General features: G+C 40.2%; 1 protein-coding gene across 1 annotated transcript in view; it reads left to right on the plus strand.

The window, feature by feature from the left end:
- tnfrsf21 (tumor necrosis factor receptor superfamily, member 21) overlaps nt 1-12636 on the plus strand; it is a 45446-nt gene that overhangs the window by 16866 nt on the left and 15944 nt on the right. Inside the window, exon 4 of the mRNA XM_072251503.1 lies at nt 4249-4514. Coding sequence (XP_072107604.1) covers nt 4249-4514 — 266 coding nt within the window. The remainder of the gene's footprint in view (nt 1-4248; nt 4515-12636) is intronic.

The following is a 12636-nucleotide window of genomic DNA, read 5'->3' on the forward strand; positions in this document are numbered from 1 at the left end:
AACAGGTGCTTTTTTTGAAAGTTCTATGTTGTCAAAGCTTCCATTTACCACCTCCTTAAATTTAGACCTGGTGTGATTGGATGGTTTCAAAGTTCAAAGTGAATTTGTATGTCAGCATATACAACCCTGGGTTTCATTATCTTGGGTGCATACTCAATAAGTCCAATAACCATAAAAGAATCAATGAAAGACCACACCAACTAGTGTGTAAAAAGACAACAAACTGCAAGTACCAAAAGTAGTAGTAACAATAAATAAGCAATAAATATTGAATATCAGATGAAGCTGAATCAGTAGGTTGTGGGAAATTTCATGAGGCAAGTGAAGATGCAGCTTAATTGAATAATGAGGTCTTGCTCCTATTGTAGCTGTGCAACTATATCAGGTGCTTAGTTCATGTAAATAAGTTAAGGGATAAACAAAATCAAAAACTGTGATTAGTATAATTAATGTACTAAAATACTATTGTTCTTTTGTAAATGTCAGAATGAGGGCAGATATCAAATGTTAAATTTAAAGGGGGGAATACATTGTGGAGAGTTTTGGTTAAAGTAATGTAAATCTTGTGACTTTGATATCTGATCATTTTGGGGTAATTAAAATTAAGGATTATGCAAAGTCTCAGAATTGGAGCAATTCTGATATCCCTTTTAGCCTGTGGAGATTAGCAATTGGGCGCACAAGACCATGGAAGAATTCAAAAACAAATGTTCAGGTTTAAAATTGGGCCAGCATGTTGTAGTAAGTATAGAGGTGATGACTTTATAAGATAAGGTGCAGGTTAGAATGTGTAAAGTGGGAAAAGAGTTAGAAGCAAAGCATTGGATTAGTACAATCCAGGGTAATAAATGAATAGTATCAACACTGCTCAATTTCTGCTCAAGTGACTCTCTGACTTAGGTTTTGGTTGTAAAATCCAATATTGTTGGTGCTTGGTATCTATAAGATAGCTGCCTTGAGACCTTCATGTCAGGCAACTTTTAAAAGCAAATTGCATTTGCTGCATATAAATAGGTGCTCATTTTAGGAAAGTATGCTTTTTCCTGTATCCATATAATTTTGCACTGTGTCCCTACCTGACTTTCCTCTGCTGCGACTTTCCTCTGCTGCAACTTTCCTTTCTGTCAAAACTTACTTTATTGGAATAGACTGGCCTGTTGCCCTTGCATCTGGTACTTAGCTATATTTAGGTCCGAGGATGAGCAGCTCAGTAGAGGCAGCACTTATCATTGGTTGCCCACCCACTAGCAAAGACGTTCCAGCTGTTGAATCTGGTTAATTTCTGATCCTTGGGTTCTTCTGGAAGTCAAAAATGGCCAGCAGTCTTAATTCCAAGACTTCAGTTTATTTTAGACTACAAGCATACAAATACCAAACTAAATGAAGAGCTCAGGAACGATACTTAAGAGGGGAATTAATGCTGAAGGGTGTCAAACAAAAGAATAAAGAGATGGAGCTTCTGGAAAATCTATAACTTTATAGATAAAGAAAATTCCATAGATGGTGATGGATTGATGGGCTACATAATTAAATCAATTACATCATGTTGGTAATATGCTAATACTTGGCCAATGAAAAATGAGAAAGCTGATGAGCTATTAGTTGAACTGCTATACTGCTTTCTGCCACAGTGTGAAAAATACATGAGGTTGTTTTAAAAAGTATAAGTCCTTTATAAAAACTATTATTAAGGAAAACTGTGGTTTCTAACATACCATTGCACCACGGAGGCTTGGAATTTCCTAGTTGTGGAATTGACAAGCAATATGGCTAACACAAGAGGGCACAGCTTTAAGGTGCTTGGAAGTGGGCACAGAGGAGCTGTCAGGGCTAACTTTTACACAGAGTGGTGAGTGCGTGGAAAGGGCTGCCGGCGACAGTGGTGGAGGCGAATACAATAGGGTTTTTTTAAGAGAATCCTGGATAGGTACATGGAGCTTAGAAATATAGAGGGCTATGGGTAACCCTAGGTCATTTCTCAGGTAAGGACGTGTTCGGCACAGCTTTGTGGGACAAAGGGCCTGTATTGTGCTTTTGTAGGTTTTCTGTGTTCTGTTTCTAACCCCATTGATCATTCTGACATTGAAATATCATTAACCACTTTCATCAGTAACTATTCCTCTTGTTAGACCACAAGACCATAGACGTAGGAGCAGAATTAGGCTATTTGGCCCATCGAGTCTGCTCCGCCATCCAATCATGGCTGATCCTTAATCCCCCACTGTCCGACCTTCTCCCTGTAACCTTTGATGCCATATCCATTCAAGAACCAATTAGTCTCTGCCTTAAGTACACCCAACAGCCTGGCCTCCACAGCTGCCTGTGCTAATTAATTCCACAAATTCACCAACCTCTCTATATGTTTTAAATGAGCACCACTCAATCCTAAGGCTGTGCCCTCCTTTCCTAGACTCCCCCACCATGGGAAACATCCTTTCTACGTCCACTGTGTCTAGGCCTTTCAACATTCGAAAAGTTTCAATGAGATTCCCGCCCCCCCCCACCCAATCCTTCTAAATTCCAGTGAGTACAGACCCAGAACCATCAAGCGTTCCTCATATGATTACCCTTTCATTCCTGAAATCACCCTTGTGAACCTCCTCCAATACCAGCACATCTTCTCTATATGAGGGGCCCAAAACTCTTCATAATACTCAAAATGAGGCCTCACCAGTGCCTTATAAAGCCTCTGCATCACATCCCTGCTCTTGTATTCTAGACCTCTTGAAATGAATGGTAATATTGCATTTGCTTTCCTCACCACCGACTTAACCTGCAAATTAACCTTTAGGGTGTTCTGCACTTCCAAGTCCCTTTGCCTCTCAGATATTTGGATTTTCTCCCCATTTGGAAAATTGCCTGCACACTTATTTCTACTAGTAAAATGCATGACTATGCATTTTCCAACATTATATTTCATTTGTCACTTTTTCTTGCCCATTCTCCGAATCTGTCCAAGTCCTCCTTCAGGCTACCTGTTTCCTCAATACCACCTGCCCTTCAACCATTCTTTGTACCATCTGCAAACTGGGCAACAAAGTCTGTTGGCCTTGTTGGCAATGACACAAGCCCTGGATTTTGTTCCCAAGTATTTATCTTGTGATGTCTTTTTATCCATTTACACACAATTTCCCATCAGATAACTGGAAAAAATGGATTAACATTAATATGTCATGTTTTATATCATAGTTTTGCACTAATTTCTATAGGGCTGAAATGGCTAACACGAGAAGACAGTTTTAAGGTGTTTGAAAGTAGGTACAGAGGAGATGTCAGGGGTAAGTTTTTTATGCAGAGAGTGGTGAGTGCGTGGAATGGGCCGCTGGCGACAGTAGTGGAGGCGGATACAATAGGTCTTTTAAGAGACTTCTGGATAGGTACATGGAGCTTAGAAAAACAGGGAAATGGGTAACCTGAGGTAATTCCTAAAATAAGTACATGTTCGCCATAGCATTGTGGCCAAAGGGCCTGTATTGTGCTGTAGGTTTTCTATGTTTCTAATTTCTATATGGTAATTTCTAGTGTTTTTGTGTATTGCATGGTACAGCTGCTGCAACACAATAAATTTCATGATGTATGTCAGATATTAAACATGGTACTGTTTCCAATTCTTGCACATCTAATTGGAAATGAAAAGCATTTCTTCAAATAGAGAACAAAGTTGCACATAACTATTCTATTCTCTGTAATTTGTGCTTAAGAGCTGAAATTCATTTGCCTGTTTACCAGTTTTTATGATCAGAGCAGAGGGAGATGACTGGTACCTCTTCTGGCGAAAGAATACACTAGAAAACTGATACGGGGAAATTAATGAAGTTTGTGGTTGATTTAATAATTGACTCAGTCTCATCTGCAGTACTGCCATTGTATTGATGTTTAATTATCCAGTTTGGTTCACACAAAGCTTAGAATATGCAACGCTTCGGTTAAAAATAATTTTGATACAAGTTGCATGATGGTGCCTTTTATTCTTTACCTTTGTTTCTGACTTCCATTTGTAAATTAACTTGTAGCCTAAACTTCCATTTATCTTTCCTGAATGATTTTTTTTCTATAAAAAGCATATTGTCTATATTAAGTGAACTTGTGTTACCCTTGGATTTCTCAACCTTATTAAGAAATTGATGAGCAGATAAGTTTTCAGTGTCAAGTTTCTGAAGGTTTGTAATATTTTACTTAAACTTTGTTCATTCAGTGATACATTAATACAAGAAGCTATTCATAACTATTTTTATTCATTTTAATTAGGTGTTGATATTCTGAAACTTGTGGCAGCTCAGATTGGGAGCCACTGGAAGGATGTCTATCAATTTCTTGCCAATGCAGCTGAACGGGAAGTAGCGGCTTTCTCTAATGGGTATTCAGCGGATCATGAACGAGCTTATGCAGCCTTGCAACACTGGACCATTCGAGATCCTGAAGCCAACTTGGCAAAACTCATTAGTGCTCTTCGTCGCTATAGGCGAAATGATGTGGTGGAAAACATCAGGGGACTAATGGAGGATACCTCTCAGGTACGTACCCACTCAAATCCACTTGTTGGTCATTGGACATGAATAAGTGAATTTTCTCTGCTTTTAGTAACTTTATATTGTCACATGTACTGAAGTGCAGTGAAAAAAAGTTGTTTTGCACACAGTCCATAGAGATGAATTCTGTAAAATGGTGCATTGAGGTATTGATGTTGGTTTATTGTCAGATGGACTAAGACACAGGGGAAAAACTTGTCTTGCATACTGTTTATACAGATCAAATCATCAGTGCATTGAGCTAGAAAAAGGTAAAACAATGCAGAATAAAAGCTGCTGGAAAGGTGCAGTGCAGGGAAATAGATAAGGTGCAAAATCATGCCAAGATGGGAATTTGAGAGTCTGATAACAGAAGCTGTCCTTGAGCCTGATGTTACATACTTTCAGGCTTCTGTATCTTCTGCCCCATGTATGGGGGAAGAAGACCGAACGCCTGGGGTGGTGTAGATTTTAGCCATGCTAGCTGCTGTACTGAGGCAGTGAGAAATATAACAGCCCATTGAGGGGAGGCTGCTTCCTGTGGTGGGCTGAGCTGTGTCCACAACTCTGCAGTTTCTTGCGATCACACACAGAACAGTGCTGTACCAAACCATTATGCATCCATTAAGAACCCTGTCCATGGTGCATCAATTTAAAAATTGTAAAGAGTCAATGGGGACATGTTAAATTTGTTTAGCCTCTTGAGGAAGTAGAGGCATTGATGAGGCTTACTCTTTGGAACTCAAATCTGTGAACTCTTTCAATTTCAGCAGTGTTGTAGAGAGGATCATGTGTACCACCCTGCTTTCTGAAGTCAATTACCAGCTTTTTTTAATTTTGATTAACATTGAGGCAAAAGTTGCTGCGATGACACCATGTTGCTATCTCCTTCCTTTTCTCCAACTCATTGTTGTATGAGATGTGGCCCACTGCAGTGGTAACTCCATCTACTTGTAGGTGGAGTTAGAGCAGAATCAAGCCATGCAGAATCTCTGCAGGGCGTAAAAGTAGGAGGCTGAGGGTTGCACCTGTATTTAGAATAACTGTGGTGGAGGCGTAGCTGCCTATGATTGTGATGGTCTGAAAATCAAGGATCAAAATTTCAAAGGGAAGTGTTAACTCCCAGGTTTTGGAATTTGCTGATAACTTTGCTTGGAATAATATATTGAAGGCAGAGCTGAGTCAAAAAAACAAGTCTGACAAGAGTGTCTTGAATGTCTACATGCTACAGAGATGAGTGTTAGGGCCAGAGAGACGGTGTCTGCCGCAGACCTGATTCAGCAGTAAGTAAATTGCAGTGGATTGAGGTTCTTTGGAAGTCTGGAGTTGACGCATGTCATGACTAGCCTCTCAAAGAACTTAATGCTGGGACATGTTAGAGCCTCTGGACAGTAGTTACTGAGGCACATTATTTTGTTTTTACTGGAATGATCATGGTCTTAAAGCAGGAGAGAACCACCTGAAGGAGAGATTAAAAATTTCTGCAAATGTCCCTGCTAGCTGGCACAAGGTCTAAGGTAGAACAATAACAGAAGCAGACATGTTAAGAGTACAGGTAGTAAGGTGCATGTCACAGTTGTGGTAAAGTGTATCTGTTTGTACCAAGGAAACATTTGATAGTTGTGCAACAGCAGGATGGAAGCTGTGCTTGCCCTGAAGTTGTGTATTCTTTCGTGTGCTAGTATATGCTGCTGCCCAAGGCATTGGGGAAGAGAGGACGTCCAGATGGGGTCTTTGATTCTGACTGAAAAGTTTAGACCAGGGTTTCCAACCATTTTTATGCGATTGATCCCTACCATTAATCTAGGGGTCCTTTGGGAACCCCTGGTGTAGACAGTGGAGGGGGTGGCTGGTTTCCGTGATATGTTGAGCAAAGTCCACAACTTGCTGTCCCAGGCAGAGCAGTTGCCATACCAAGTCATGATGCATCCAGATAGATGTCTTCTATGGTGTATTGATTTTTTAAAAAAGTAGAAGCTCAAAGGAGATGTGTTTAAATTTCTTTAGCATTTTGAGAAAGTACCTCCAAGAGGACCACAATCTTGGAAGCTTACATGCCTCAGTGATCCAGAGAGCTATGTTGGCTGGAATTGGTGCTTTATGCTTTGTCTGTTGGTAGGGTCATCATGGCAGAGGTCAAAGGGTTAGGACAGTTTAAGGGTGGTCCACCGGCTCTCCAGGTTTGGGGGCTCATATCGGAGCTGACAACCCTGACTGGTAAAACAAAATTGCTATGGAAACGGCAGTGAAGAATCCTCCTACACCTGAGCGTGATGGTGTTCCTGAAACTCCGCCTAGGACTTGCATGTCTGATGATATTGAGAACCGAGAGGAGGCTACTGACATGATGAAGGAAGCCCTGAATACCTCCATACCTCCAAAGATAGAGGACCTTCATTGCTGCCCTAAATGTCAGTGGTGTTACGGGCAGTAATTCTTGAGGAAGTAGAGATGCCGGTGAGCTTTCTTGCCAATGGCATCCAAGTAGTTGGACCAGGACAGGCTATTGGCGTTGGGCCAAAAAACTTGAAACCCTCAACCCTCAGTGCTTTTGATGTAAACAGGAGCATGTACATTGCCCCACTTTCTGAAGTTGATGATTAGCTTTTGTTGACATTGAGGGAAAGGATGTTGTCGTCGTCATCTTCTTATCATGTCCACAGACAGTCTATACAAGGCCCAGCCAGAACTGGACACATTTTTGCACCTTGTTGTTGAATTCAGCAAGATCTGCAACAGTACAGGGTTCCTCTAGTGATGGGCATTGCAGGAGATGTTGCATAATTTGTGGCTCAGTTCCACATTCACAAGTTGTTGACATGATGTATTACTAAGCGCTTTATCTCCTTTCTCTACACTGACTCATTATTTGGGATGTGACCCACTGCGATGGTATTATCGGCAAACTTGTGGATGGAGTTTGAGCAAAATCTGGCCACAGTTTTGAGTGTACATGGAGTAAATTAGGAGACTGAGAATGCAGCCATGTGAGGTGTGGGTGTTGAGAATAATTGTAGCAGAGGTGCTGCTGCCTAGCCTTAATGGTTGTGGTGTGTTGGTCATATAGTCAAGGATCCAGTTGTGATGGGATGTATTGCATTTCTGATTTAAGAGTTTGAAGATGAGTTTGCAATGAACACAATAGTTTGGGAGTGAGGTGAAAGAAACTTGTTGCAGATTTCTACAGTTATGGACTGCCTGCACAGAATATCAAGTGTTATGATACAGGAGAGCAATCCCTTTTTATCCCTTTCCTTTGCTCTTTTTGAAGAGCATTGCAAATTGATTTCCCTGGAGCGCCAATCTGATTCAAAACCACTAATTGTCTTTACCATACCTCTAGGTAATAAATGTTTGTCAATACTGTTTTTTCTTCAGAAAATTCTTGCATTTAATTCTTATCCCTGCTTCACTTTGTACTTTTTGTTAATCAGTTTATTTTATGATCCTTAATCATTGGACAATCTCTAACAGTAATAACTTCTCCACTTTTCCCCAATATGTAAACCATGGATATTTTACACCTCTATAAAATCTCCTTGGGGTGTGTTGATTTACAAAGAACACACCAGTTTCTTCAGTGCAGTTTCTTTGGAATTGGTATTCTAGCTTGTTTTCAGGATTATGCAGCTGTTCTGTATTGAAATCTGTTTTAAATTGGAATTTGTTTGAGTCTGTTTAAGGGCAACTAGAGCCAAATGTTTTGGCAGAAATGAAGTGCTCAGTCCGAGCCATTTTGGTATCTGCTGACTATTTGTAAAAAAAAAGTCTGATAAAAGTTATGTAAGTAGTGGAGAAATTGCTTCATCCTTTGAGTTCTGTGAGGTGAAAGGCTGTTCATCATGCTGGAAGATGGGACTTTACTCAAATTCCATCCTCATTACTGCTTTCAAAGGCAAATGGACATCTAGTTGAGTGAAAGCAGTTTTGCATATTTAGTAGTCGCAGAAAATGCAGCTGAAAAGGAACTGGTGGTGTTTGTCTTCGCCTTTCTATATTATTTATCAACATAGCACGGAACAGGCCTTTCCGGCCCTTTGAGCTGCATCGCCTAGCAACCCCCTATTTAACCCTAGCCTAGTCACAGAACAATTTACTATGACCAATTAACCTACCAACTGGTAGGTCTTTGGACTGTGGGAGGAAACCGACACATCTGCAGGAAACCTACGTGGTCATGGGGAGAACGTACAAAGTGCTTTCAGACAGCGGCAGGTCTCTGGTGCCAACCATTATGCTACCATGTCACCGTTTAGGATCCTGGTGATCCAAGCTGGCTCAATCAATGACATTAGTATTCATTACCAAATGTTGCCCAACTTCTTTTTGTTCTTAATTCGTAAAATTAGATGGAGATGAAATTGACTGAAATATGCAGAGTAGTCCATTTTTTTTTACTGTTGTGGAAACAATTTCTCTCATCATCACCCCCTCCACACATCAAACTTGCTATTCCAAGCAGGAGTTGGGGAGGGGAATGCTAAAGCCACTATGTACCTCCCTTTCATTTCTGTTTTGAGTATAAAGAAGGATGGTGAGTGAAAGAATGTACCAATCACAAGAAGGAACAATGCAAACTTGGAATGAAATGTGAACCTGTCATTTATGAGTATGGCTAAAGTAAAAGTCAGATTTTGATGTTTCGTTTTCTAACGATAGCAGTAATTAGGGAGAAAATGGGTTTTACAAGAAGTTAACGCAAACACGGGGAAATCTGCAGATGCTGGAATTTCAAGCAACACATAAGTTGCTGGTGAACGCAGCAGGACGTCGACTGTACCTCTTCCTAGAGATGCTGCCTGGCCTGTTGCGTTCACCAGCAACTTCTATGTGTGTTGTTTACAAGAAGTTAGTGTTTTTGCTAGGAAATAGACCATTTGTCCTTTTGCATCTGCAACGTTCACCAGCAACTTCTATGTGTGTTGTTTACAAGAAGTTAGTGTTTTTGCTAGGAATAGACCATTTGTCCTTTTGCATCTGCTCCACTGTTGAATGAAGTAATCTTTTACTCAGCCAGTACCAAGCCACATCCACTGATTCCCTTTGTAGTCAAATATCTTGAGTCTGAAAAAGAATTTCAGTATGTATGTTCTATACATTTTTCTGACATTAAATGTACCTTTGAAACCTTTGCCTTGAATGCACTTCATTGTTGAGACTCCACAGACCTCCGAGACAGTGCTCCAAAGGTTCACTATCTACATGGAAAATAATTCTGATCTTAATCTAAATATTTAAATAAGAAGCCCAATCATTTTCCTAAACTTGTGAGCATAGGCTGATAAGCGAGTAATTGTAGACACGGAAGTATCAGGCAGTGACAGCCTCTGGGAAGTCAAAATAAAAAATGCAAACTCTACCTAAAATGTAAACATGAAAGTTGGAAATACCCAGTAGGTCATGCTGTATCTGTTAGTTTAGTTCAGCTTTTTTCCCCTTTCCATTTTTCCCTCTGGGGATATGAGGACATGCCCAGACTGAGCTACTGGGCTTATCATCCTCTTGTTTTTACAAATCCTACATTCTGTTGTCTAGGTTCTTTTTGCTTGCGTTCTCACCCTCCAATGTTTCTAATTCATTTATTGACAAGATAACTTTGTTTACAGCCCTGGTTTTACCTAGTCACACTGAATTTGTCCGGGATGAGCCTCAGAACGGAAGGATGTCCCTTTAGAACAAATGTGGAATTTCTTTAGCCAGAGGACGGTGAATCTGTGGAATTAAATTAAAGGTGATTTGCTTGAAATATCACTGGTCACCCACCACCACTAGATCCCTGACCCAACAGCATTGTCGGGTATTTGAGCGTCATCTCAAGCAATTAGGGATGAGCAATAAATACTGAACTTGTCAGTATGTCGTGATCTCGAAAATGAGTTAATAGACTGTGATTGGAATAATAAGGCATGTTTGGGTTTCATGCTGGGATGTGGTGACATTACTGCCATGGTGTGCCACGCAAAGTTGGATTCTCCTGTTAGAGATGGATTGTAATGTGTGAGGAATGTTAACTTTCTTAAACTGATCCGAAATGTGGCCCCGATCTTGCTGCTATTGAACGTGGGCTAATTCAATATCGGAAGTATTGAAAACAGAACTGCATTTCAACCTGTCTCAGATATTTACAGTAAAGTCTGAGTTTAGATTTAGTTTTTAGTGTGCCAATAGAATGATATGGGATCCATTAACCTGGTATCCAATTCTGTACTGACTTATTTTAAACTGGGGTTAAATACTAGATATAGAACAATGTGTATCTTCAAAACTAATTCTGACCTGTTCAAACGGATTTTTAACTTTACCAAAAGAATGCAAAATGACTTCACTTTTAATCATCCTGTTAATATAAAAATAAATTTTAACATCTGATCGTGCACAAATGTACTTTTGCTTTGAAACTGCTTGTATTTTGCCAACTGAACTCAAGTTTTATCTTGATTGACTCTAAACAATAAAATGCCTGATCTGTTTCTGTCTCGGGTGACTGGTTGTTGAGTTGTGATTGTGCTGTGTGGTGGATAGGGTGCCAATTGAATGTGCTGTTTTATCCTCTGAACCCCTTTGGCCTTCATATCTGATTTATTTATATTTTAGTTGTGCTATGTTTATTCTGGAATAATTGGATAAATTCTTTGAAGCCGAGAACATCAGTGGTTAGAAGTGGAAATTCTGAAGAATTTTCCAATATTTTCATGAGATCCTCCTTGATCCTCTTTGGAATGAGCATATAATCCTGGTTGCACAGCAAACCACCTACAATTATTCAGTGATGATTTGGAATATGTTCAGAGCTGATTTCACCTTGAGTAACTATAAGTGAAAGAAAGCCAAATCATGATTTGGAAGTGGACTGAGACACCTGAGGAATATTAGTTAACTTAATGGCACCAACTACGTGGTTGAGGTCCTGATTATTGAGATGGGCCTGATATTGAAGACTATAAACCTGGCACCATCCAAAAACCCCCAGGGGCACAAATTGTGTATGCGTAATTAAAAGTACAGTGAGCTGTAGCTCTGAGTGCAGCGAGTGGTGACAGTGTGAAAGCAATAGGTCATGGGGAACTGAAGTAGCAAAATCTGATATCATATACTTATTTATTTAGTGATTATAGTGTGGAGAACTCCAAAGAACCTTGGAAGCAACAGAAATGTGTTTTTTTAGAAGAATGCTGAAAATATCATATAGGGATAGGGTAACAAATGAGACAGTACTCCAACGTGCCCATACAAAAAGATCTTTAATGAGAGGAAACTTAAATTCCTGGGCCATGTCATCAGAAAGGGAGAAATAGAATGCCTTACATTACAAGGCCGTATGCCTGGGAAACGCGGCAGAGGAAGGCAAAGAAGAAAATATATGGACACTGTGAAAGAACTAACAGGTCTAAGTGTGCGAGATATCATTGACGCTGCAAGGGATCGTTCAATGTGGAGAGCCATGATCGCCCAAGCGTGTAACGTGCAAGGCACATGAAGAAGTGTGGAGCATGCCCTTTGAGTCCTTCCCCCACCCCCCCAGGATTCTTATGGCAAGGCTCATCCATGGTACTGAAATTGAATATCAGTAACTTGTTGACATGCTTGTGGTGAGATGGTTGTGTAATTCGCTTGTTGCTGATCAGTCCATGTCTGAACAATGTGTTCAATATGTTTCTGCGGTGCTCCATCAGTCAAGGACGAATTAATTTATTTGTGTGGATTCAGGACTGAGACGCTTGACTTTTTAGACATCTGTGCGTGATCTGGCTTTGTTCTGTTGAAAGGTTTCTCTGTTGCACTTGGTTTCCTTAATCCCTTACTTACTCAACTGGTGCTTTGATGCCCAGGGCAATCACTTGGAACAGCCCTGCCAAGGACTGTTTTCCTTGGTGTCATTTTAGTTCAAGAATAGAGGTGAACGGCAAGGAAAGGTTGAACAAACTTGGGTTGTTCTCCCCTGACCTTTGGAGGCTGAGGGGAGACATATTTTTTTTAAATAGAGGCACTTACCAGTAGTTCTCAACCTTTTCCTGCTTGTGACCTACTTTGTGACTTCTGTTTATCACTTCTAAAGTCTCCATTAGTTGCCAAAGTTTATTTTGGTCAACTGTACTAATTCTAACATGCAGTCAATATTAATGTTTTA

Source organism: Mobula birostris, chromosome 2 (genome assembly GCF_030028105.1).
Source record: "Mobula birostris isolate sMobBir1 chromosome 2, sMobBir1.hap1, whole genome shotgun sequence".
Classification (NCBI taxonomy): domain Eukaryota; kingdom Metazoa; phylum Chordata; class Chondrichthyes; order Myliobatiformes; family Myliobatidae; genus Mobula; species Mobula birostris.